The following is a 20,692-nucleotide window of genomic DNA, read 5'->3' on the forward strand; positions in this document are numbered from 1 at the left end:
TATCCAGCAATTCAAACAATTCAATATTGATTATGAATTTGAATCAAATAGTGTTCTTTACCCCTGCGTTGACCCATAGGGGGCTTTTAATACGTAGAAACATGATTGTCATTGCATTTGCATTTGTATTTATCGTAATATGTTGTCAGAAGTAAATATGGAGAATCTCAACTGCATCTACCCGTACAGTCTTGTTGATAGACAAATTACGGGATACATTACGTACTAACAAAGCATTTCTTCTCCGTCTCACAAAATGGGATCAATTTGATACTGGTAAACAGGTTGACCTTGAATACGGCGTGGGGGTTCGTTCACATTCAGGACCCTGGTTCATTATTGGCCGCCTAATAACTTTAGAACATTTTTTTTCAATATCCGCCTTTGTCGAATAAACTAATAAATAAAAAAGCCTAGGTAGTCTTGGATTTGTTGCCTCGAGCTTCACCGCCGATGCCTGCGACAACTTCTTAGACGTCGCCGGCGCCGGGCCAGGGCCAGGGCACATGATGAAGGGTTGAGAGTTGAAATGACGCCAGAGACCGAATTTGGGTTTGGCACGTATCCGCTCTGTCGGTGCCAGGAGCAGCTTTCCAACTGCTTTAGCGCAACCTCCACTGCTGTAGGACCCTTTTCACGGAATAAGTTAAACATCAGCTAGAAAATCACTCTTTTTCACCAACAGGAGCCAATATCAATCCACCACCTCGGTTCAACAAGTCCTGTCAGCCTTGTTACGGCTATGGCGTCATCCCTTCCTGCTGCTAAGCAGCAGCTGAGGAAGCTTGTGAAGCAGAAGCTCTCCACGATATCACAGGACTCCATTACTACTCAGAGTATGATCACCAAACAACCAACACTCATTCATTCATAATATTAGTCTTTTTACATATAAGACAATTCCCCTAACTCGAGTCACACAGGCCGTTGTATCTTTGAGTCTCTTAAAGAGCTTCAACCTTACAAGGATGCTAGACGCATCAGCATCTACCTGGCCATGCCTACCGCTGAGGTCCAGACAGATGCCATTGTTCGTCATGCACTGGGTGCTGGCAAGCAAGTCTTTGTTCCCTACCTTCACAAGTCGCCTTTCCAAACGCCGGATACCCCGTCACGTGTAATGGATATGGTTCATCTAGAAAACATACAAGACTACGAAAGCCTCAAGCTGGACAAGTGGGGGATCCCAAGCGTGGATCCGGCCACTGCTGATGCAAGACAACGTATACTAGGCGACTCTGATGTTGAGGCTCCCGACCCAGCCATTCTTGACTTCATTGTCGTCCCGGGCGTCGCCTTTGACTTTGATGAATCAGGGTCCATTCGGCGTCTTGGTCACGGCAAGGGATTTTATGACTTCTTTATTAACAGGTACATGGCCAAGCTCGAGTCAAAGGGCATCGCTCAGCAAAATCCGTTGCACTTGTATGGTCTAGCTTTGAAGGAACAGATGGTCCCTGCGACATCGGAGCACCAGATTCCAACAGACACTCACGACCGTAGACTCAATGGCCTTGTTATCGGTGACGGTGAGATCAAGCATGGGGTTCACGAGGCGTCTACTTCACGATATCCATTGCAAGATCTTTAGTGCAAAATCCCCCAATCAAATAAGCAATCAACTTTGGAATAAAGAGTCTGAGACATCGATGGACACGTGACAGTTGCATAGCTTGTTTCTGTCTTTGTCACCAATTTTTAATGTTTATGAACATACCTACCTAGGTAGGTACCTACTTGGCAAAAAGACTCTTAGAGATTGCTTTCATCCCGACAAAGCCTACAGTACTGAATACTAAGCTACCAATTGATTATCAAGAAATCAGATCCTTTATGACGCGTGAAGTGAAGGCATTGTCGGTTAATCTACGGCCATCAGGTTGCCCCGCCATGACTGACAACGTCTGGCTTGATGAGCTGGGTGGGCTTTGTGTATTTTACTTCTGATTGACACTAGCCTGGAGACATCATTTATCCCACCTTCAACTTTGGCCTGATCATTAAAACGACTCTTCTCCAACGTTCGGGGTCCTCTTTTCTCCTTTTCCCATACCCTCACTTCGCTTCTTTCCTTCTTTCTCAACTGGTGCTCTCAGCCAGCCTTTCCGCCAACCTTTACGCTTGCGACTCCCAGTAACACCCCATCGACGCCCAGCTGCTGTCCCCCTTTGTATGCGCCGCAACCACCAGGGTCCATCGTGCGCAACATAGTCAACGTACGCGAATATCTACTTCCGTACTTTATACCAACCGCCTGATACGTAATGGCTACGAACGGAGCCCAGGAGGCTTTTGCGCCGCCCGATGTGCTGGCTGCTGTCATGACGATGCGGAGCGGGGAGCAAGACGCAAAGAAGCATGCCCACGAATACTTGGAGAGATTTCAGAAATCGGTGGGTTACTGTGGCTTTCCAACTTTCTCATCAGCTTGCTAATGTTTGAGATCTACAGAAGGATTCATGGGCAACTATAATAGGTATTCTGCAGTCAGATGCTGAGCCAGAGGCCACTCTATTTGCTGCCATCACCCTTCGTGGAAAGGTTTGATGCTCTTGAAACCTACTATAGCTTCTCATTTCTGACTTTTGCTAGATTACATACGATCTATCGACTCAAGTCCCTGCTAGCGAGCTGCCCGCCCTCCGAAGCCAGATCCTCCTGCTTCTAAAGCATTTCGCCCCGGGACCCAAGCCCATCCGTGTCCAGCTCTGTGTATGCCTGGCTATCCTCGCCATTCAGATGAAGGAATGGGACGATGTCCTGTCATCTGTTGTCCAGTCACTCAGCGACAGCCCCGAGAGCCACGCTTGTATTCTGGATTTTCTGCGGGTTCTTCCCGAAGAAGTTACCGAAGGTCGAAAGATCACCTTGTCTGTATGTGGATCGCGCAACCATAGATCGGAAACACGCTTCTTTCGAGATTGTCATATCCGGTGGACCTCAGCACCAGTTCAAGTCTAATTGTTGGAATTAGGAAGAAGACCTTGCCATGCGAACGCAAGCTCTATTGGCAGACAACGCGGGCCAAGTTGTCCAACTGCTCATTAACTACTCTCAGTCTTCACGTAAGTTGCGCTGGATCTTCTTGTCCACAAACCACTGACATCCACTGTAGCAGCTGCTGCTCAGAACCCTCAGTTGATGGAATGCATCACATCCTGGCTTCGAGAGGTCCCGATCGGCGACGTTGTCAGGTCGCCTCTCATGGATATCGTTTTCAACGGCACGACGAGCGATAACTGCAGCCAGGAGGCTTCAGAGTGTCTTTGCACCATGCTCCGAGAAACTAGCGACGTGGACGAGAGCCGGGAGATCATCGAAATGCTATTCCCTCGAATCATCTCACTCAAGCCTCAAATCGCAAAGGCAGCCGACGAGGAAGACACTGAGACACTCAAGGCTTTAACCAAAGTATTCGCGACGGCCGCAGAAAGTTGGGTTGTCGGAATCGCACGTCAGCCCGCACACTTCCGGCCTTTGGTCGATGCAACTTTGGAGTGCGCTGTTCGAGATACCGAGCGGGAGGTTATTGAACATACCTTTAACTTCTGGTATGAGCTCAAGCTCTACATTGTGCTCGATATCTACATTCAGGGCCGGCTTGAGCTAGTCGACGTCTATTCAAAGCTGGTTGATGTTCTTCTCAAGCACCTCGAGTACCCCAAGCCGGAATCGGGCAACGAAAACGATTTGTTCGATGGTGACCGAGAGCAAGAGGAGAAATTCAGAGAGTTCCGACACCACATGGGCGATACACTTAAGGATTGCTGTGAGGTGATGGGTGTTACAGACTGCCTCACCAAGGTTCTCCAATCCATACAATTGTGGATGTCCAAGTATGCCAACCAGGTGACTGACACAGTGGTCCCTCACTGGCAGGAGCTGGAGGCGCCTCTGTTCGCTATGCGCGCCCTAGGACGTATGGTTGACAAGGACGAGAGCATTGTCTTGCCTCAGCTCATGCCTCTTCTTGTACAAATGCCCAGCCACGAGAAACTTCGTTTCGCAACCATCATGGTTCTTGGCCGTTACACAGAATGGACAGCTGCACACCCTGAATATCTCCAGCCTCAGTTCAACTACATCGTCACATCGTTCCAGTCAGATTCCAAGGAGATCATCCGCGGTGCTGCTCTGGCCATCAAGTACTTCTGCACAGATTGCAAGCATCTCCTGAGCGGTCAGGTGCTGCAGCTTCAGGAGTTCTATGACCAAGTTCTAGACAAGCTTCCCGACCTGAGCAAGGAGGAGATCACAGAGGGCGTAGCCAACGTTGTGGCCAGCCAGCCCACCGAGGAGGTGTACCGGCTGCTCAAGGTTTATTGTGATCCCTTGATTCAGCGATTGATGACAAAGGCCAATGTTGCCACTGACGAGGATGGCAAGTTGGCTCTCGCAGGTAAGCATATCAAACTCATTCAAGACTGCCAACCAGCTAACCCATTTATAGATCATCTGCAGCTCATCACCATATTTGTTCAGTATGTTGTGCCTCCTGTCAACCCAGGCCAGGAGAATCCCGCTGTCAAGTATTGGCAAGAGGTGTTCCCTATTCTGTCCACCGTACTGGACAACTTTCTGAGCTTCACACCCATCTGTGAGCGTGTGTGTAGGTGCTGGCGCAATATGGTCATTTCTCACCGCACAGCTATGGCTCCATTGCTCCCCGAAATGGCAAACAAACTCGCCGGTGGCTTCAACAACTCCAGGGAAGGCTGTTTCCTGTGGGTGACTTCGGCAATCCTGCGCGAATTTTCCGAGGCTCGCGAGCACGTTGATCAAGCTACCACCGAAAACATCTACACCTTCTTTGAGGCCCAGACAACAACCTTCCTTCGAGTCATGACGGAACTGCAACCTAAGGAACTTCCTGACGTTATTGACGACTTCTTCCGCCTCCTGATTGATGCTCTTCTCTATTACCCCCAGAAGCTCATCCCCTCTCACTTGCTGCGATCCATCTTCGAGGCATCCATCTATGCTCTGACTCTTGAGCAGCGAGATCCTCTCTCCTCGACACTACACTTCCTCCGTGACCTGCTTTCTTATGGTGGCGACAACCCCGCTACCAGCGACGGTCTTCCAGAGGCCGCGGCATCTGAGATGAAGAATATTGTCAAGGGCTTGCTGCAGACCCTCGGCGAGAACCTGGTCAAGCAGATCATGGCAGGCATGATGATCACTTTCCCCCGTGATTGTTTTGCCGACGGTAGTGGCGTTCTCTTGGCCTGCTTTGAGCTGGTTCCACTCGAGACTCACCAGTGGGTGGCCCGCACGATAGAACTACTGCCCGAGGGAACCGTCTCCCCGACCGAGGCCAATCGATTCCTTCTCAAGACCAAGGAGAAGCTTCAGTCAGGAGATCCCAGCGCTATGAAGAACGTGCGTGCGATTCTGCAAGATTTTACCAACACATACAGACGACGAAACGTAGCTCCTCGCGATGGTCTTGGTCAGCTTGAGGCCACGCGCTTCCAGTTCTCTGGATAAGCAAGGATATTGATTGATGACAAGACAAGGGAATTTTGATTTATAGGGCAGGTATCTAGGTGGACGCAAGTGCTCTCTCGCTTACCTAGATGATATCTGGCTGGACTAGAAGGACAGGGAGGATTGTTGGGAAATTGCAGGAGTCATTAGACATGTATGTACAATGGGGATGATCGAGGATACTAATTGAGCGTTTCTTTGATGGGAATTACGGGATGGACGTTTTTGGTATGCATAGCGGACACTGGCTTGCAAGAGAAGCAAGTATCGACGACAAGGGCGCCTGGAGAGAGGAAGGTGGTTATTGCCTAGAACGCTGAAGTGCGATGTGAAGATTACGTGTAGATATAAAAGTAAACCTTTTCACGATACCCCAAGTAACTGCGTCTCCTTTTCAGTTGATGCTTTTACAACATACGTTCATCCTCCAAAGTATTATGCCCAAATCATCTAGTGCCATTTTTCTCGTACAGGAGAATAGAGATAAATGAGGCTAGAGAAAGGGCTTTGGCCTTACCACTGATGAATACATGTCTCAACAAAGAACAAGATATGACGCCCTCTTTTGGGAATGATTCAAACACCTCAAAACAGTTGACGTATCACGATAGCGAGTCTCGGCAAGTCCGCACTGGCAAAAGGCGAGTTCTCGAACCAGTTACATTCAAATGGCACCATGAACATGCTGGAAGAGCATCCAATGATTGTTCCCGATCCCTCTCCCAGTTCTTTGTGCAAAGCAGACCAACATCAAAGGGGCACACGGGACTTATATCTGAAAGAACAGCGATTGTCTAAATTGGGAACCAAAGAACTTGGGGTTAGTCCAGGGGGGGCAATACAACAAAGACGGTTTACACTGGTGAGAGTGCTCATGAAACAAAGGGATCGAGACTCGAGGCATGGGAACTCGACGGATAAGAATGAGAGTCAGCTCGTCGTTGTTGAGATCATTATATTAACTTGTACACGGAGAGCTTCATTTTTAACATAGTCAATTCTTGTTTATGACCGTCTTTTGATTTCCACGGTCTTTGATAGACTGATCACCAGTTTCATCACCTTAACTTGTTGACCTTATTGTCAAGTACATCAACTACTTCCTCGCTTTAAATTGTTCTATCGGTCCTCCAACTGGAAGTTTACTACCTAATCGAACAAGCATCAACTGTTGCTCGTCAGTGCTTCTCAAATCATGGCGGATAAGAATCACTTCCCTCCCACGCCTCCGGATCCGAACGATGATCCGAACGATAAGGATATGCCTTGGCTGGACCCTGCTCTGATAGATCCCAATCTATTTGATCTTTCCCAGCCCAATTCACCATTAGCTTCCCGGCCGCCTATCGTTCAGACCTGCGACCCAACCCTGGCTCCAGCCATCAACCTCATCACAGATGAACCCATCGTCTCTCCCACTGTTCTTCCTCGGAACCGACCTGCCCGTACTTTGGGTTTTCCGGTTCCAACCCCTGCATATCCCAACGGATATCCCGCTCTTGATCCTGGATATCTAGTTCCTAATCAAGCTCTTCCTCCTCTTGTATTCTCGAATCCTTCTCCTGCTCCTTCAGGTCCCTCTCCTGTGCCCGATCCTGATCCCGCCAATGTTTTGAATCAAAACCCTTTTATAAGTCCTGCGGCTTCTGATCCAGGTGCTGCCAAAGACAAGACCAAGGGCAAGAAGAGAGGTCGAGAATCATCGCCCAGTGCTGATAAGCCCCGTCGTACCCGAAGAAAGACTACAAAGTCTGCCGCCGTCGGAGATGACGGCAACCAAGTTGACGATCCGGTCTCTGGGAGAACCAGAAGCCGCGCAACAACGAGCTCCAAGAGCAAAGCAAGCAGTGGGACTAAAACACCCGCATCTTCCAAGCCTGCGAAGCGTGGGAGGCCTGCGAAGGACCCCAGCAAAACCGCCAAGAATGTTTACATCAGGCCCTCACGGCTTAACGTTCCCACCGAAGACAATGGCCCTCTCCTAGTTGTAAAGAGGCCGAAACGTGCCGTGGGAAAGGACAAGGACAAGGACGAGAACGTCGGCATTGATAAAAACAAGCAGGCCGCTGCAGAGGTGCGAGGTAACCACGAAATCATCGCAGAAGGGGCCATATGCGACTTCTGCGCCAATCATCCCATCGGCAAGGCCATGTTCACCGCAAACCCAGTATGTGACTGGGAACAAATCCCAAGTGTAGGTGCGGATATTTTCAATAGGGAGTGCGGCAACTGCGCAAACTATCGCTCTCGAACCCGACAGCCTAGAGACATCGCTACCGGAAACGACCACATGTGTCGCGTCCCAGGCGTTAAGGCCCCTCTGGTCGATTTCAAGCATAAGAAATACGGCGATCAAGATCCCCCAACCTTCGCAGAGCCTGCATGCGACCGTTGCTCAAACAACAGAATGTTGGAGACTTGCGATGTAGATGCTATGCTTGGCTACTATTGCTCTCACTGTCGGCGCGACCAGCGTTGCTGTGTTGATGGCAACCTTATGCCCATGAAACGGCCCAAGAAGCTGGCCCGTCCAGCATGGTATCGACACGCGTGCGACCGCTGTCTTGCGCGCCAACTGGAATTCAAGGCGCTAAAGGGAGATCAGTGCTGCAACTGGATCACTGACAGGCGACTGTGGGATGCGCAAAGACAAGGTTGTACAAGATGTCTCCAAGACGGTGCGCCATGTATGGACGACAAAAGCAACATCATCGCACCACCTTCGCATGAGCCTCCGCCGATAACTTGGCGTATACGCGACAAGTTTGAGGTAGACGAGAAGAAAAAGTTGAAACACCGGAAGATAAAATGGTACGAGTACGTGGAAGCCACCACCGGTACCATATGGCGCAAGAAGTGCACAGGTTGTCAATGGGCTGGATCAGCAGCTGAGTGCCTAGTCATGTGGCATCAGTCGGGTTACGCTTGCGAGCGCTGCACGCAATTCGGTATCGACTGCACCACCTATGACTATGCCAACGATGAATGGACAAGATATCCAATCTATGACTTGAGCAGAGTTGGTTTCGGCCAGTATGCTCCATACATGGTTTGCAAATCTTGCAAAGACAATGGACGCAATTGTGATCGAATGAGACCTTGTGATTCTTGCACGAGCACTGGTTCCACATGTGATGCTTTAAAGAAGGACAACGCATATGGCTGCATATCCCGGTACAAGATCGCTGCGCATGGAATGGGCGACTCAGCTCCGCCCCCTGGTCCGCTGTATTACCTGGCCTTGGGGTACGGTCCTGGAGGCGTCAACGATATCAAAGATGGGCGAAGTGTCGAGCATTGGATTGGTCCTATCGCTCCCATATATGGCATTAGCACTGTCACAGACGGGGCAACTCATTATCGAGCCGTCGCCGACTTGCATCGACACCATCGACCACCAAACAACGTGATTCCCCCAGGCATATCCGCCCCCTTGATCAAAGCCGATGGCACGTTAGGCGATTTCAAAGACGTGCAGTCCAGAGAACTGACGGTCGAACAGCTGGGGGCGCTCATCAGTCAATTCTGGCCAGGCTACCAAGCTCCTATCGATAATGGACCGGTATATCGGATGATTTGGAATTCGCTCCGTGATGCCCAGAACGCAATGATGGCACAGGCTGGGATAGACCTGTCTGTTACACCGGCAATGCCACGTACCTTTGGAGGAAACCCGGTACTCGCTGACCAAGAACCATTTCACAGTGGGCTGCTGGGTCTTCCCGCAGGACAAAACGCGGCCCTTCCAGTTCCAGCTCAGCCACCAACCCCAGACTTCCTTCGACAAGCACCTGATAGTAGATTGGATCCAAACGACTTATATGGCGATGATGATCTTGTTCTTCCTGATCTCGATCAGCAGCCAGGGTTCGATGAACCGCAGCATGAAGTAGAAAACTCATATGCAGCTGTTGATGCCATGATTGCCTCGGGGGCATTCGGATATCAACAAGACGGTGATGATCAGCAGGCTCAGCAGGCTCGACCCCCAGCACAATCGAGCCTGGGCGTTGATATCAGCATGATGAACCAAGACGATTTAAGAATGATGTTCGGCCTTGATGAGGATCAACCTCGTGGCCGCTTCATTGAGAAACGCAATTACACTGGGACATCCAAAGCTGACAGACGGAAGCCTTTCGCAAACCGAGTACCCGGGGACGCAGGCATGAAGGAGGAGAGCTTCAACCCATTTCTGGGCTTCGTTTTGGATGCGAATCAGAAGCCGCGCCTCAAGGCAAAGGAGAAAAGCTCAAGATGGAAAGTCTTTAACCCTCTCGAGGGCCTTGATATGGAAAAGTGGCACAGGTCAAGCAACCATCCCGATAGCGCATCGTCTGAGCCACGCCTCTTTTCTGTTGTCAACGGTCAGTGGATGCAGCCTGCGCCACAGGCCAATGTCTTGGACGATGTCCCTTACCAGCAAAGAGGCGGGAGATCACAACAATGTTGTGCCGAGCCAGGAAATGGTGGAATCGGTCGCTGTGGCTCTCAGAATGGCAGTGGCCAAGATCAAGCCGTTTGCCAAAGTCTTGCGCACCGCAGCACCCTGCCGGGCTACTTCCCAGTTTGCGATGATTGTATCCAGGGTAACCTCAAAGACATGTTCCGTCATGACCACAACCCCATCACCGAGGACGAACTTCTCAGCATGCGTGCTTACTTATGCAACGACTGTGCTGGTCATATGAGTAGCAGTGTCCAGAACGCAGCCGAGTACAGAGCCATTGGCGCCCGCCGAATTTATAGTGCAGTGGCTGACACGAAACATTCTCAAAGTACTTGCACGCCCAACAATGACCCATCGCAAGCTGTGGAATTTCGCAACACAGAGGCATTGACGGGTTGTTCATGCGCAAACAGGTTGTTTGGAACATCTCTCTGCAGATTCCATAGATTGCGCTATGCTGAAGAGGCACTCAAGTTCTCGGCCTTGATGAAGGAATGGCGACTTTCGTCTTTCAAGAAGGCAGTATGCCCTGGCTGTCTCGCCCGGAAGCCTCTCGATAAAGTCAATCTATCGGCAGATTCCGGCGGTTTTCTGGACGGTGCATCCACAGCTTGGGCATGTGTGAATTGCAACGACTGGGTAGCAAACGAGAAGAACGACAAGACCAACGAGCCAAGCCTCATCGACAAGAAATTATGGAATTCAAACATTGGGCATGAGCTTATTGGTCCACGTCGAGGAGCAGCGCATGGCAGGAGTCATGAGATAGAAGATGTCGAAATGAGTGGGACGTAATGAATGATGATAGAAGAAATGAGAGCGTATCCTAGAGTTAAGCGCATCCGAGACATGTAGTCTAGTTTTTCAATCAATTAGCTTTCCAAGTATGAGCAGCTGGAGACACAATTGGAGTGAGATCGACCTGCCTGAGTGAGTCCGGCACTTGTCCAGCCTGTCGTACGCGATCAAGGACTGACTGGGTCAACACTGGTATTGAGCATTCCGTCCCGCCTTCATGTGAAAATCCATGCGGCTGAAACCACGAATCACCGGAATGATTGTTCAAGGATAGGAATCAACATTTGAACGGTAAGAAATTTGTGTTTGTATTGTCTGATTGAACCATTGCTGCTGGAGAGAAGGAGACCTCGAGATTGATAAGATAGAAAAAAAGAAGCAAAAAAGAAAGAAAAATTACATGTATGAAATAATGGATATAGAAGAACCTGTAGAAGCCGTGCTTTAATCTTGAAATATTCATCCTCCCCGGCAACACGAACCAAGCGAGCAAAAAGTCGGGTGGGTTGTGTCTCTCGCGAGGTCGTCGGGAAGGGACGAGTAGCATAGCATAGCATAGCATAGCATTGCACTGCTTTGCCTATTCTAGCACATACTCCCTTCCCGGTGTCTTTCTCTCTCTTCCAGTGAGTAGACGGTCCGTTTTTGTTTATCCACAACGTCCAAAACAGCGAGCCGCTCCAGAGAAACGCCGATCCATGTTCCACGTCATATGGATCATGGGTCATTAAGCATGAGCCATCGGCCTCACAAAGACATGACATGTCGTAGGCACGCCGGGTCCCTTGTCCCATATCGCTGGGTATCTCCATAGGCTGCGTCCATTTTCAAACATGAACGCGAGCCTAAACCTGACTCCTCATCCGATGCAATCAAAAAAATTCATCTCCGTGCTCTTCCGAAAGCCTCCTGGTTAAATTGCATCCTCACATCGTATTGCACGCGATCGGCGAGACCCAGACATGGCGGGTATATTCTGCCAATCACATCCACCTTCGTCTTGAGATGGGTGCTTTTCGTCCACATACGTCATTCCCGTTTACATGAGCACACACTTGGCACAGCATCCAGCTTCTTGCTCGCCGTTATCCATATCCATAGGCTTGGGGGGTCCGTTGGCGCCAGAGGTGCCACCGCTGCCGGTCGAGTAACCCTGCATCTCGCGGTTATATCTTCGGATCTCTCGTACGATATCGTAGAAGGCCTTGTCGACATTGATTCGAGACTTGGCTGAGGTCTCAATAAACTTGCAGCCGAATGATCTGGCTAGGGCCTCTCCCTCTGTGAAGATTTGTCAGTCAATGATGGCTGAGTAGGATGTATTAAATGAACATACCCTGTCGTGACACATCTCGCTCGCCTTCCAGATCGCACTTGTTGCCAACAACGACCATGGGGAAGTAGTCCTTATCCTTGACTCGCAGAATCTGTTGTTGGAATGTGGTGATTTCCTCGAAGCTTTGTCGCGAAGTAATGGAGTAGACTAGTAGAAATCCCTCTCCAGTGCGCATGTACTGCTCGCGCATGGCGCTATACTCCTCCTGGCCAGCTGTGTCGAGAACATCGAGCAGGGCGACCTCTTCGTCGATAACGCACTGCTTTCGGTACGAGTCTGTGAGGTACGGTGTCAGTGCGTGTTGCGGTGCGGCATAACGATGATGCAAATGCGATTAGAGTTTACAAACCTTCAATTGTAGGATCATACTCGTCTACGAAGTGGCTCTGGATCAACTGGATGGTCAAACATGATTTACCGACACCACCACCACCGACAACGACGAGCTTATACTCTCGTAGGAACTGTATATTTGAGTTAGCAAGGCAACGATGCGTGACTGGCTGATTGACGTGGGCAGGGGTTTAAGAAATCCGAACGCATGTTTCGTGGGGACAGTGTTGTTTTCGCATCGTACCTTTGTGTTCGCAGCCATTGTGAATTAGCGATCGAGTTGCGCTTCCTATATTATCCTTTGCTGGGGACGGGTTGTCTTGTTCAAGAATCGCGAGTAAACGGGATTGAAAGGCGAACAACCAAGGACGACAGCACAGCGGAGAGAGATGGAGATGAAGATGGAAGTGGAAGAAGGTAGGTTGTTTACGTTCGCAGGCGAGACGATGTAGAAGAACAAAGGAAGTAAGAGAAAGAATGAACGATTTGCCGCTGGGGCGAGCGGATTCTAGTTCTGAATGTGTGGAGAGAGAGGGAAAGACGATTCGGATGGGCCAAATGGGTTCAAGAAAAAAGGTCAAAGCAGAGGGAGTTGAGCGAGGGTAGAGAGAGCAGAAGAAGGGGAACAGGCCTAAACAGGAAAGGGTCGAATGGCCAGGGTAGGAAAGTATCCTGGAAGGGGAGCAAGGGAAGGAGAGGAAGGGGGCGTCCACGGATCGGATTGGCTTGGGAGGACCTTGGAATGGATGGGTCAGCTCGGTAGCAGGTACATTTCGATCGCTTGCAGCTTGGCCGCGGGAGAGATGACATGAGAAGTACCCACGACCTTTGACAGCCATCCTCGCGCTTGTCCATGTGCTGTGGGTGTTTGCGGTTTCTTTCTTATTCCTTTTGGACCACTGGTATCCGATAGATACACGACGGTTGACATCGTTCACTCCAAAAAATCAATTAACGAACCCATCCAAGGATGCAATTAACGAGAACGGTTTCTTTTTCATAGCCAGGGAAGGCTGGTCTCGTCTAGTCTGGCCTGACCTGGTCCGCTTTCGCTTCGATTGACAGCTAAGAATCATGACTTCACTTTATTTTGCCTTGTGTTTCTCACTAAACCTTCAGTTGTGTATACATCCTACGGCTTTCAAGGTGGTCAATGTCTCTGGGCGCTCCCGAGCGCTGAGATGGATGGTCAGGTCCTGGGGACCCAGGCCCCATGGAATTATTAATACTGGAGACTTCCCGTCCCGTCCTGTCAGTGGATAAAAGGTATCTGTGTAGGCCTTTTGAGGGGACACCCGATGGCCGGATTGGTCACTAGGGTCGATGAAGCCCAGCCTCTAAATTCTAGAGGTAGGGAGGTGTTGACCGTCAATAGAGATGGCTAGTATAAACGTTGACAGAGGCCGAAGGTGGATGGGATTCTTCGGAATCTAGAAATCTTCATCTCTGGCACAGGGGAACAATCTACTGTTGGTGTGCAGTCGATCACTGGTAAAAACCTATCATGTGTTTTCTGCAGCCCTACCAGAAAGCCCAGAGGCGCCGTCGTCCTCTCCAGCTTGAATTCAGCCGCCTCTAAATAGCTATTAAGATGAGAAGCATCTACGATCTTACAGCCGGAGTGGCTACCTGATTAGATGACTGGTTCTTCCAGCCGCCAGGACGGCGGGAAACTAGTGTTGGTGTAAGAAAAATGGAAATGAACCTGGCGTAAGCTGGACCAGTCCTTGTCTTATCCTCTGGTTTGTCCATTAGCAGCAGTTTGCAAAGCAAGCCACCAGAGTTTGTCAAAGAGGCGAGAAAAAGAGTCAAAAAGGAAGCCTTTTGTTTCGGACGTCTCCGGCTTTGTCGTTCTGGGAGAAAATGGTTGAAGCAAGTCTGCGTTGAATTTTTCGGATTCCAGGGGCCCTGGTGACTTTCAGTGGCCTTGAACAAAGCTCAGGCTCCTATCTGTAGTGAAAAGAAAGATTGGTATGGGGAAGGGGGGCGTGTCCTTTCTAAAGCGTGGGTCAGGCCAAGCAATGAATGGATCCATACCATCTTTTTTACCTTAACGGGTCTCTTCTCGGGGGGGGGGGGACCCTTGCTCTTCTTGCTGCTGATCAGCGAAGCTCCAGTTCTGGCTGATTAACAATTGGCCTTGTTTTCCCGTATATGTATCCGAACAGTATGTACTCTGTACAGAGTAGTATAGTAGAGTTCAGGAGGATCCGTTGGTAGGTCTGTAGGCTGCTGGCCTCGTCGATGCGATGCGATGCGATGCGATGCGATGCAGTTTCGTTCCTGCAAGGGCAGCGGCTGGCTGCGTCTACTCTACCAATCGTAGACACACTGTAGCGTGCTAGAGAGCTGATTGTGCATTGTTCTGCAGGCAGCTTCTCACCGTATCCGCGTGCTTGTGTTCCCACAGCATGCATTGCATTGCAGCGCTTTGAGTCGTTGATGGCCTCTCATAGATAACTCATCGTCATCGTCATGGATAATCATCAACAAAGACGTATCCGTTTAATAAAATTTTGTACTGATTCGTATGTACATACACAGTACATCACCAGTGGGTGGCAGCAGAAGTGGATGGAATAGGGGGCAATGGATTAAGTCCCTGAATGTTGTAATTTGCCAGCCAGGACAGGGTCGTTCGTCTTGTTGAACGCCAGCCAACTAAGCTTCTGAGCTACTGGTCACCGACAGTAACAGCGATGGATAGGTAGATAGCGACCTAGCCTAGGGTGCAGATCCTTAACGGCTAGCCAAGACAGTAGGTAAACTGTAAAGGCACGCCTTGCCTCGCTACCATTACAACTCACTCACTCCACCAATCTAAAGTTATTCTGCGTTTCTTCTTTTTAAGCTCCTTCTAAGGTACCCTCTCAGTCTTTCTGTGTGGTCAATGGAATACATTAGCCCATTCTTCTCTATGTACCCCATCCTCTCTATCGTCTTATTACTCGCCAAGATACGGATAATCTGAAAGGAAATCGATTGCGGGACGCCGCCCCGAAAGACGCCGGCGCCGTGACCCTGGCCATCTCGGTCGAGCCAGCCCTGGAGCCATGTAAATGAGGCCGACCATTTGATTATTTAAATTATTATCATCGTAGCGGTCCATCTTTTGTTTATTACTGCCACCGCTTGGCCTTGGTAACCTAGATATTATTCCACAACTTATAAGCCAGACAAGACAACACACGAGACTCGCCAAGCAATCACGACTCTTTGACTTCAATACCTACTCTGTTCAGGTTAGTACTTGCTATTGCACACGTACTAACATTTGACCAGTCTTTCTCTTTTCATTTCTTTTTTCAAAGAGTTCACGTCCCTTGACTCCATTGTCGTTTTTCATGGCCCAAGCGCCACACCTCAAAGAATGTCATAACTCAATCCCAGCAACAGGACATATGTAGAAACAACTATCTCGACTCGTCACTCAAAATTGGCCACATCGTACGGAACAGACTAACAAAATAATTAAAGGGATGCGTAATTCAGGTACATACTCCCACGCATCTTTACCTGATTAAGTACAGATCGAATCCTCTGCCCCTTGGACTCTGCAGCTCTAGGGGCCCAGAGTCCCATCCCTGGGCCTGGCAACTGGGGAATCGATGGGGTCATGAGCTTCTCAAGGCCAAGCTCCGATGCTCTTAATCTTAGACGGTTTAGTTCCGAGTCTCAGGCGCAGGTCCAGGATCACGGTCCAACGTACAGAGCACAGGGTCTGACCCAGCGATCCTCGCCTTTATTCCCTTTCGCTAAATCCTCTCCACCACGACTCGTCTCGGTAGATGCACGCAACTGATGCTACATACGGAGTATGCTGTCATGATAAATTAACGGTCGTTAAAAAGAATCTTGAGATGAAATAGTAACTCGCTTACGAGCAGACAAATATTGAGCACTTTGACATGGCTACTGGCTAGTTTCAAACTACACACAGCATAGGATAGTGCTTAAACAAATCCTCACTAAACCGACACAGGTCTATCTACGGCCTTGTTTTTGTCATCCCCATACCCATTCGTATCCAACGTCGCAGTGACCGTTCTTCTTTAGTGAGGCAGGCAATGACAACCCGATCCAGCCAGCACGTTGTGCTACTACGTAGTATGACTGCCTACTATAGCGTTGGTGCGTTTGAGGCTATCGAAGATGTGACAGCGTGTCAATGAGATCAATGCCGAGTGGGGTTTGGTTACACCTTGATGCATTGATGGCGAGGACGATAACCTGTTTGAATGACCACGATGTACGGATAGTAGCAGTCATTATCTCATGATGGTATCTCCGGATGTGTGAACCCCGCAAAGGCTATTACTTTGCACCGAGATATGATATCCAACTGAATGATATCAGCCTGAAGAGAGTGTTTTATTTTAATGGACTTGGCAAGCAAGCAAGGTACTGGGATATCCCTGTCCGCGTACACACAATGAAAAGCATTTTAATACTACATATCACAATTAGATATCAACGAGGGTAGGTAACTAAAATACAGGGGAGCGAGCTCACCATGCCAAAATTATAGCATTAGTGTAGGAGCTTCAGTTGTCTCACGTTAGTTGCCTGCTTTATCACAACCTGGAGGTGGGGGTTTGATCTACAATCTAGAACAAGTGTTTGAGAGGCTGGTTGTTCACGATACAAATCAAAACAAATAGGCCAATCACACAATCAACTTACAACACAGGACAAACCACTTGGACCTGGTCAACTGCTCCCGTGCTGTTATCAAGCACATATACCAATAGTTAAAAGCAAATATGAGCTTATCCTTCGGTCAAACAAACAAGTTAGTTTGGTACATACACCCGGAAAATACAAACCCGTCTCGCCAAAAAAGCCAGTTGCTTGTCGAAATGAAGATGAAACCCATCAGTCGTTCGGTGACTGTGATTTGCGACGTTCGGCTTTTCTACCTAAGCCACGATATGCTTTCAAACATAATCTCCGCAAACCGAGCAGCAAACGAACCTATCCGCAGGACCCTGTTGTTTCTGATGCCTGTGCTATGTACTGCGAGCGCCCCTTGACGCCGTACCCTTACGGGTAGACACGTCCTTTTACTTCGTAAAACAAGCGAATGCTGTGTGTAACCGGTCCCGAAGGAACCAGGTGTGCGGCTGGAAGAGATTCTCCAAGCTTCTCACACGCGTTATCATGTCGTTTACCCAGAGGATACTATACGAAACACGACGTTGAAGTAGACGATACTTGAAGAAGAAAAGAAATCCATCTATCAAATGCGGCTCGAGTTTTAGCCTAGTGTTGAAGGAAGGTGTGGACCTGGGGTTGTCCTGTCAAAGTTGCAGATATGCACGTGACTGGCCGTGCTGCAGAAGCTGAGATGAGATGAGCTGAGCTGAACTTCGCCTACCTTAGTAGTAGGTACATGCAGGTATTCTGTAGAGAAGGCCAACATCGTGAACCTGCATCTTCAACATGGATACGAAATACAGTGAAATTGACCTAGTGTCGTTGATCACGGCACAGACATCCCGCAGATCCTACAGAGACTATATTAGCTACGGCATTTTGACCCTTTCGGCCGATAAGGACATGATGCTTGCCAGAGAGTCTGGTCCAATGCAACCACAAGCAAGAATCATCTCTCATCAACTGGGCTCTACTCTACAATCAACCTCTCTGGCTTCTAGAACGACACTGTTGATGACGTCTTCTTTCCGCCTGTACCCGTCTCCACTGTCTGTGGTCCACTCGAACGTGTCTTTAGTGCTTCTCTTAATAACAGCCCCTTTTCGGCAGATTACTCTCATGTCTAGCTCAACGCGCCAAGGCAGTCCATCACGACATACTATTCCCAATCTCCTGTCGTCAAGGTCTGGCGTCTCGCTGTAATCTCGCCGCCGATCATGTCACGAGCCTTGTCATGTATCGTTACGATATGTCCAAGACACCCTCGGCTCCACCTCCATACTGCAGTCATCACCCCTGCGACTTGGTCTTCAACGCACCCCAGGTTCCTTCTGGGAAAGACATCCTCGAGTCAGCTTCCCAATTCAGCGTGCCATTTCACAAAAAGCGAACCGCTTCCTAGATTGCCACGCGGATGTATCCCAATTGTGGCGATCTACCATGTAGCAGAATCGATACAGCCCCTCTCTTTACCTGAAGTCGCATGATTTAATGTGTTGAGCACCGAAATTCGCCATATTGATACCACGTTACCGCCACTCGAGTTTTGCTAAGGAAATGAGACTAGTAGACACCGCTCATGTGTCTTATTTCGGTTGCTTCAAGCAGGCCAGCCCTAAAGTCTGGACGATGCGATGTGACAGGAACCCAGCATGACTCTTGCCCTTGTACATGGGCATGACACAGTGTTTTATGTGTTGGCATCAGCTACTGAATCTGACAGACGAGTATGTCCAACCTCACTTGTGGAACAGTGAACTTTGGGATACTAGTATTGCGCGTGGTATTCTTTCATGAGATGGCTGACATGATGTTTAATGACTGTAGTGCAATCTCCGCAAGCACTAACTATAACAACGATGCTGTATATCAAACAAAATGCGCCGCGATCTACGACGCTACTTGTTTTGTACCGTTGAATCACCGAATGTTTCGAGACCGTGCGCTAGTGTCAGACTGCATGTAACTGTAACTCCGAACACTCTATAACATGTGTCTACATATATCCAGGGATATCAATCAAACACGCCGCCTAGCCGACAGCGACTCTACATGACCGGCTCAACTGATGCAACTGTAGTTGAACCGTTGAAGTTACTATCACACTCCATCAACAATCTACTGATTTGGAAAGTATGAGAGCACCCGCGACTCTTCAAGGTTTCTGAGCAACTTGCTTTGCTGTATCCTTGTCCGCATCTTCGGTTGCCTGCTTCTTGATCTGTTTTGGGTCTTCTTCCGTGTCACTTTCAGCGGTGACTCGCATGCCCTGGATACCAGCTTCCACTTCCTCAACGAGACTCTCGAGATAGTCCAAGTCCCTTTTATCCGTGTCAGTATATCATATCGAACAGCTTGGCATTATCTCCATTCTTACCTTCCAACAAGAGTTACGGTGTTGTTCTCTTTACCCCAACGAGGGTAACTTCCCACCTTGACACCCTTGGGCTCAACCTTGGCCGCCAGTGTTGTGAGGAATTCGGCAACGCCACTCTCAGGGACGGGAGTAGAGAACAGAACTCTGTGTGTGCCCTTGCCCTCAGGATCACTGAGTCGGGGTAGAACGTGAGACTTCAGTCCTTCGAGAAGTCTCTGAACTGTTGCTGGTCAGCGGAAGACGGGGTTAACCACAGGTGTAACCTACAGAGTCTGGGAACGCCTGGAAGAATATGAATGTTTCCATTCACAACTGACACGGGAACCCAGAGGTCTTCCTGGGGGAAGAGGACTTGTTTCTTGAGATCTCTAGATTCATCCGTTGGCAGTTCTGCCATGCGAAGCTTAGCTCTTCTGGCAGGTGAATCAACTTCCCAGTCGAACGTGGGTTGGTTGGGATGAGGCTTTGAAAGAAGCTTCATCTTCTCAAAGGTCTCCTGGTGAAGCTTGAGAGGTAGGTTGAAGGCTGTGGCAATAGACTGATAGGTGATGTCGTCGTGTCTGGCATGTTAGTAAATGCAAGGCCCAAGTACGTGAGTTCTTACGTAGGTCCAATTCCACCACTGGTTTATGTTAGCCGCCTGGTATACTAAAGTCCTCTTAAAAACTTGCCTTGTGACTACAAAATCGTAGCCATCACTCATCCTCCGGACTGCCTCGATAATCTCACTTTCATCATCTGCAATGACCTCGATTCGTTTGAGGCTCTACAACTATTAGATAATATCACATAAGACTCAGTATCAGTACTTACAATTCCGAGGTTGAAGCACCATTTGGCAAGGTAGGCAGAGTTGGTCTATCATGTTAATACTGTTTCTGTACCCTACACCAGAATGCTCACATCAACCGTCTGAGTCCATTATGTCAGTATACTCAAAGTTAGTAGAGAAAGTTCCAGCTTATTATACCTTTCCGCCTAGGACCTCATCTCCAATGATCAAGCAGGCTGCTGTAGAAATAGTGCGCGAGTTGCGCTCATCTGCCGATACGGGAGCCATGATTCGTCCAAGAGCAAATCGTCTGGTGTTGTTCGCGATGGGGACTGAGAGATGGCGAGTGATCTGAGATATGCGTGAGAACATGGATGCCAAGGGCAGATGTAATGATATGAGAGTTCAAGATAGCAGGGTTGGGTCTGCGAGTCACTCTATTCACCCAATGTTGTTTGCGTTGTCTAGACTGGATGGAGC

The 20,692-nt window shown here is 49.1% G+C and overlaps 10 protein-coding genes across 10 annotated transcripts; 4 read left to right on the forward strand and 6 right to left on the reverse strand.

The window, feature by feature from the left end:
• Positions 1-529: 529 nt before the first annotated feature.
• On the forward strand, positions 530-1,591 carry FGSG_09781 (uncharacterized protein; the record flags this gene model as incomplete). The annotated part of the gene is made up of 3 exons (XM_011329607.1): positions 530-622; positions 686-836; positions 924-1,591. The coding sequence occupies 3 exons, from the start codon at positions 530-532 to the stop codon at positions 1,589-1,591; spliced, it is 912 nt and encodes a 303-aa protein (XP_011327909.1).
• Positions 1,592-1,983: 392 nt separating this feature from the next.
• On the forward strand, positions 1,984-5,772 carry FGSG_09780 (uncharacterized protein). Its single transcript, XM_011329608.1, has 6 exons — positions 1,984-2,393; positions 2,452-2,541; positions 2,593-2,874; positions 2,975-3,065; positions 3,116-4,399; positions 4,451-5,772. Exons 1-6 carry the CDS (start codon positions 2,265-2,267, stop codon positions 5,488-5,490), a joined length of 2,916 nt encoding a protein of 971 aa, XP_011327910.1. The 5' UTR covers positions 1,984-2,264; the 3' UTR covers positions 5,491-5,772.
• A 1,699-nt stretch (positions 5,773-7,471) lies between these two features.
• FGSG_13645 (uncharacterized protein) lies at positions 7,472-7,828 on the reverse strand (the record flags this gene model as incomplete). Its single annotated transcript, XM_011329609.1, has 1 exon — positions 7,472-7,828. One exon carries the CDS (start codon positions 7,826-7,828, stop codon positions 7,472-7,474), a length of 357 nt encoding a protein of 118 aa, XP_011327911.1.
• Positions 7,829-9,044: 1,216 nt separating this feature from the next.
• On the forward strand, positions 9,045-10,735 carry FGSG_09779 (uncharacterized protein; the record flags this gene model as incomplete). The annotated part of the gene is made up of 2 exons (XM_011329610.1): positions 9,045-9,052; positions 9,196-10,735. 2 exons carry the CDS (start codon positions 9,045-9,047, stop codon positions 10,733-10,735), a joined length of 1,548 nt encoding a protein of 515 aa, XP_011327912.1.
• An 82-nt stretch (positions 10,736-10,817) lies between these two features.
• Positions 10,818-13,021, reverse strand: FGSG_09778 (uncharacterized protein). Its single transcript, XM_011329611.1, has 4 exons — positions 12,652-13,021; positions 12,424-12,538; positions 12,075-12,350; positions 10,818-12,019 (listed from the first exon to the last, which is right to left on the reverse strand). The coding sequence occupies exons 1-4, from the start codon at positions 12,667-12,669 to the stop codon at positions 11,778-11,780; spliced, it is 651 nt and encodes a 216-aa protein (XP_011327913.1). The 5' UTR covers positions 12,670-13,021; the 3' UTR covers positions 10,818-11,777.
• Positions 13,022-14,509: 1,488 nt separating this feature from the next.
• Positions 14,510-14,824, reverse strand: FGSG_13644 (uncharacterized protein; the record flags this gene model as incomplete). Its single annotated transcript, XM_011329612.1, has 1 exon — positions 14,510-14,824. The coding sequence occupies one exon, from the start codon at positions 14,822-14,824 to the stop codon at positions 14,510-14,512; it is 315 nt and encodes a 104-aa protein (XP_011327914.1).
• An 805-nt stretch (positions 14,825-15,629) lies between these two features.
• Positions 15,630-16,676, reverse strand: FGSG_13643 (uncharacterized protein; the record flags this gene model as incomplete). The annotated part of the gene is given in 7 exon segments (XM_011329613.1): positions 15,630-15,641; positions 15,676-15,769; positions 16,117-16,211; positions 16,289-16,337; positions 16,346-16,395; positions 16,425-16,527; positions 16,609-16,676. Coding segments are annotated over 7 exon segments (471 nt in total).
• Positions 16,677-16,851: 175 nt separating this feature from the next.
• Positions 16,852-17,829, reverse strand: FGSG_09777 (uncharacterized protein; the record flags this gene model as incomplete). Its single annotated transcript, XM_011329614.1, has 6 exons — positions 16,852-16,857; positions 16,965-17,014; positions 17,091-17,132; positions 17,217-17,317; positions 17,455-17,588; positions 17,785-17,829. 6 exons carry the CDS (start codon positions 17,827-17,829, stop codon positions 16,852-16,854), a joined length of 378 nt encoding a protein of 125 aa, XP_011327916.1.
• A 20-nt stretch (positions 17,830-17,849) lies between these two features.
• Positions 17,850-18,465, forward strand: FGSG_13642 (uncharacterized protein; the record flags this gene model as incomplete). Its single annotated transcript, XM_011329615.1, has 2 exons — positions 17,850-18,131; positions 18,160-18,465. The coding sequence occupies 2 exons, from the start codon at positions 17,850-17,852 to the stop codon at positions 18,463-18,465; spliced, it is 588 nt and encodes a 195-aa protein (XP_011327917.1).
• A 552-nt stretch (positions 18,466-19,017) lies between these two features.
• FGSG_09776 (uncharacterized protein) lies at positions 19,018-20,639 on the reverse strand. Its single transcript, XM_011329616.1, has 8 exons — positions 20,411-20,639; positions 20,344-20,352; positions 20,254-20,298; positions 20,112-20,206; positions 20,045-20,062; positions 19,708-20,000; positions 19,441-19,660; positions 19,018-19,384 (listed from the first exon to the last, which is right to left on the reverse strand). The coding sequence occupies exons 1-8, from the start codon at positions 20,582-20,584 to the stop codon at positions 19,219-19,221; spliced, it is 1,020 nt and encodes a 339-aa protein (XP_011327918.1). The 5' UTR covers positions 20,585-20,639; the 3' UTR covers positions 19,018-19,218.
• Between the last annotated feature and the right edge of the window lie 53 nt (positions 20,640-20,692).

The sequence above is a fragment of the Fusarium graminearum genome, chromosome 4, assembly GCF_000240135.3.
Source record: "Fusarium graminearum PH-1 chromosome 4, whole genome shotgun sequence".
NCBI classification, from domain to species: domain Eukaryota; kingdom Fungi; phylum Ascomycota; class Sordariomycetes; order Hypocreales; family Nectriaceae; genus Fusarium; species Fusarium graminearum.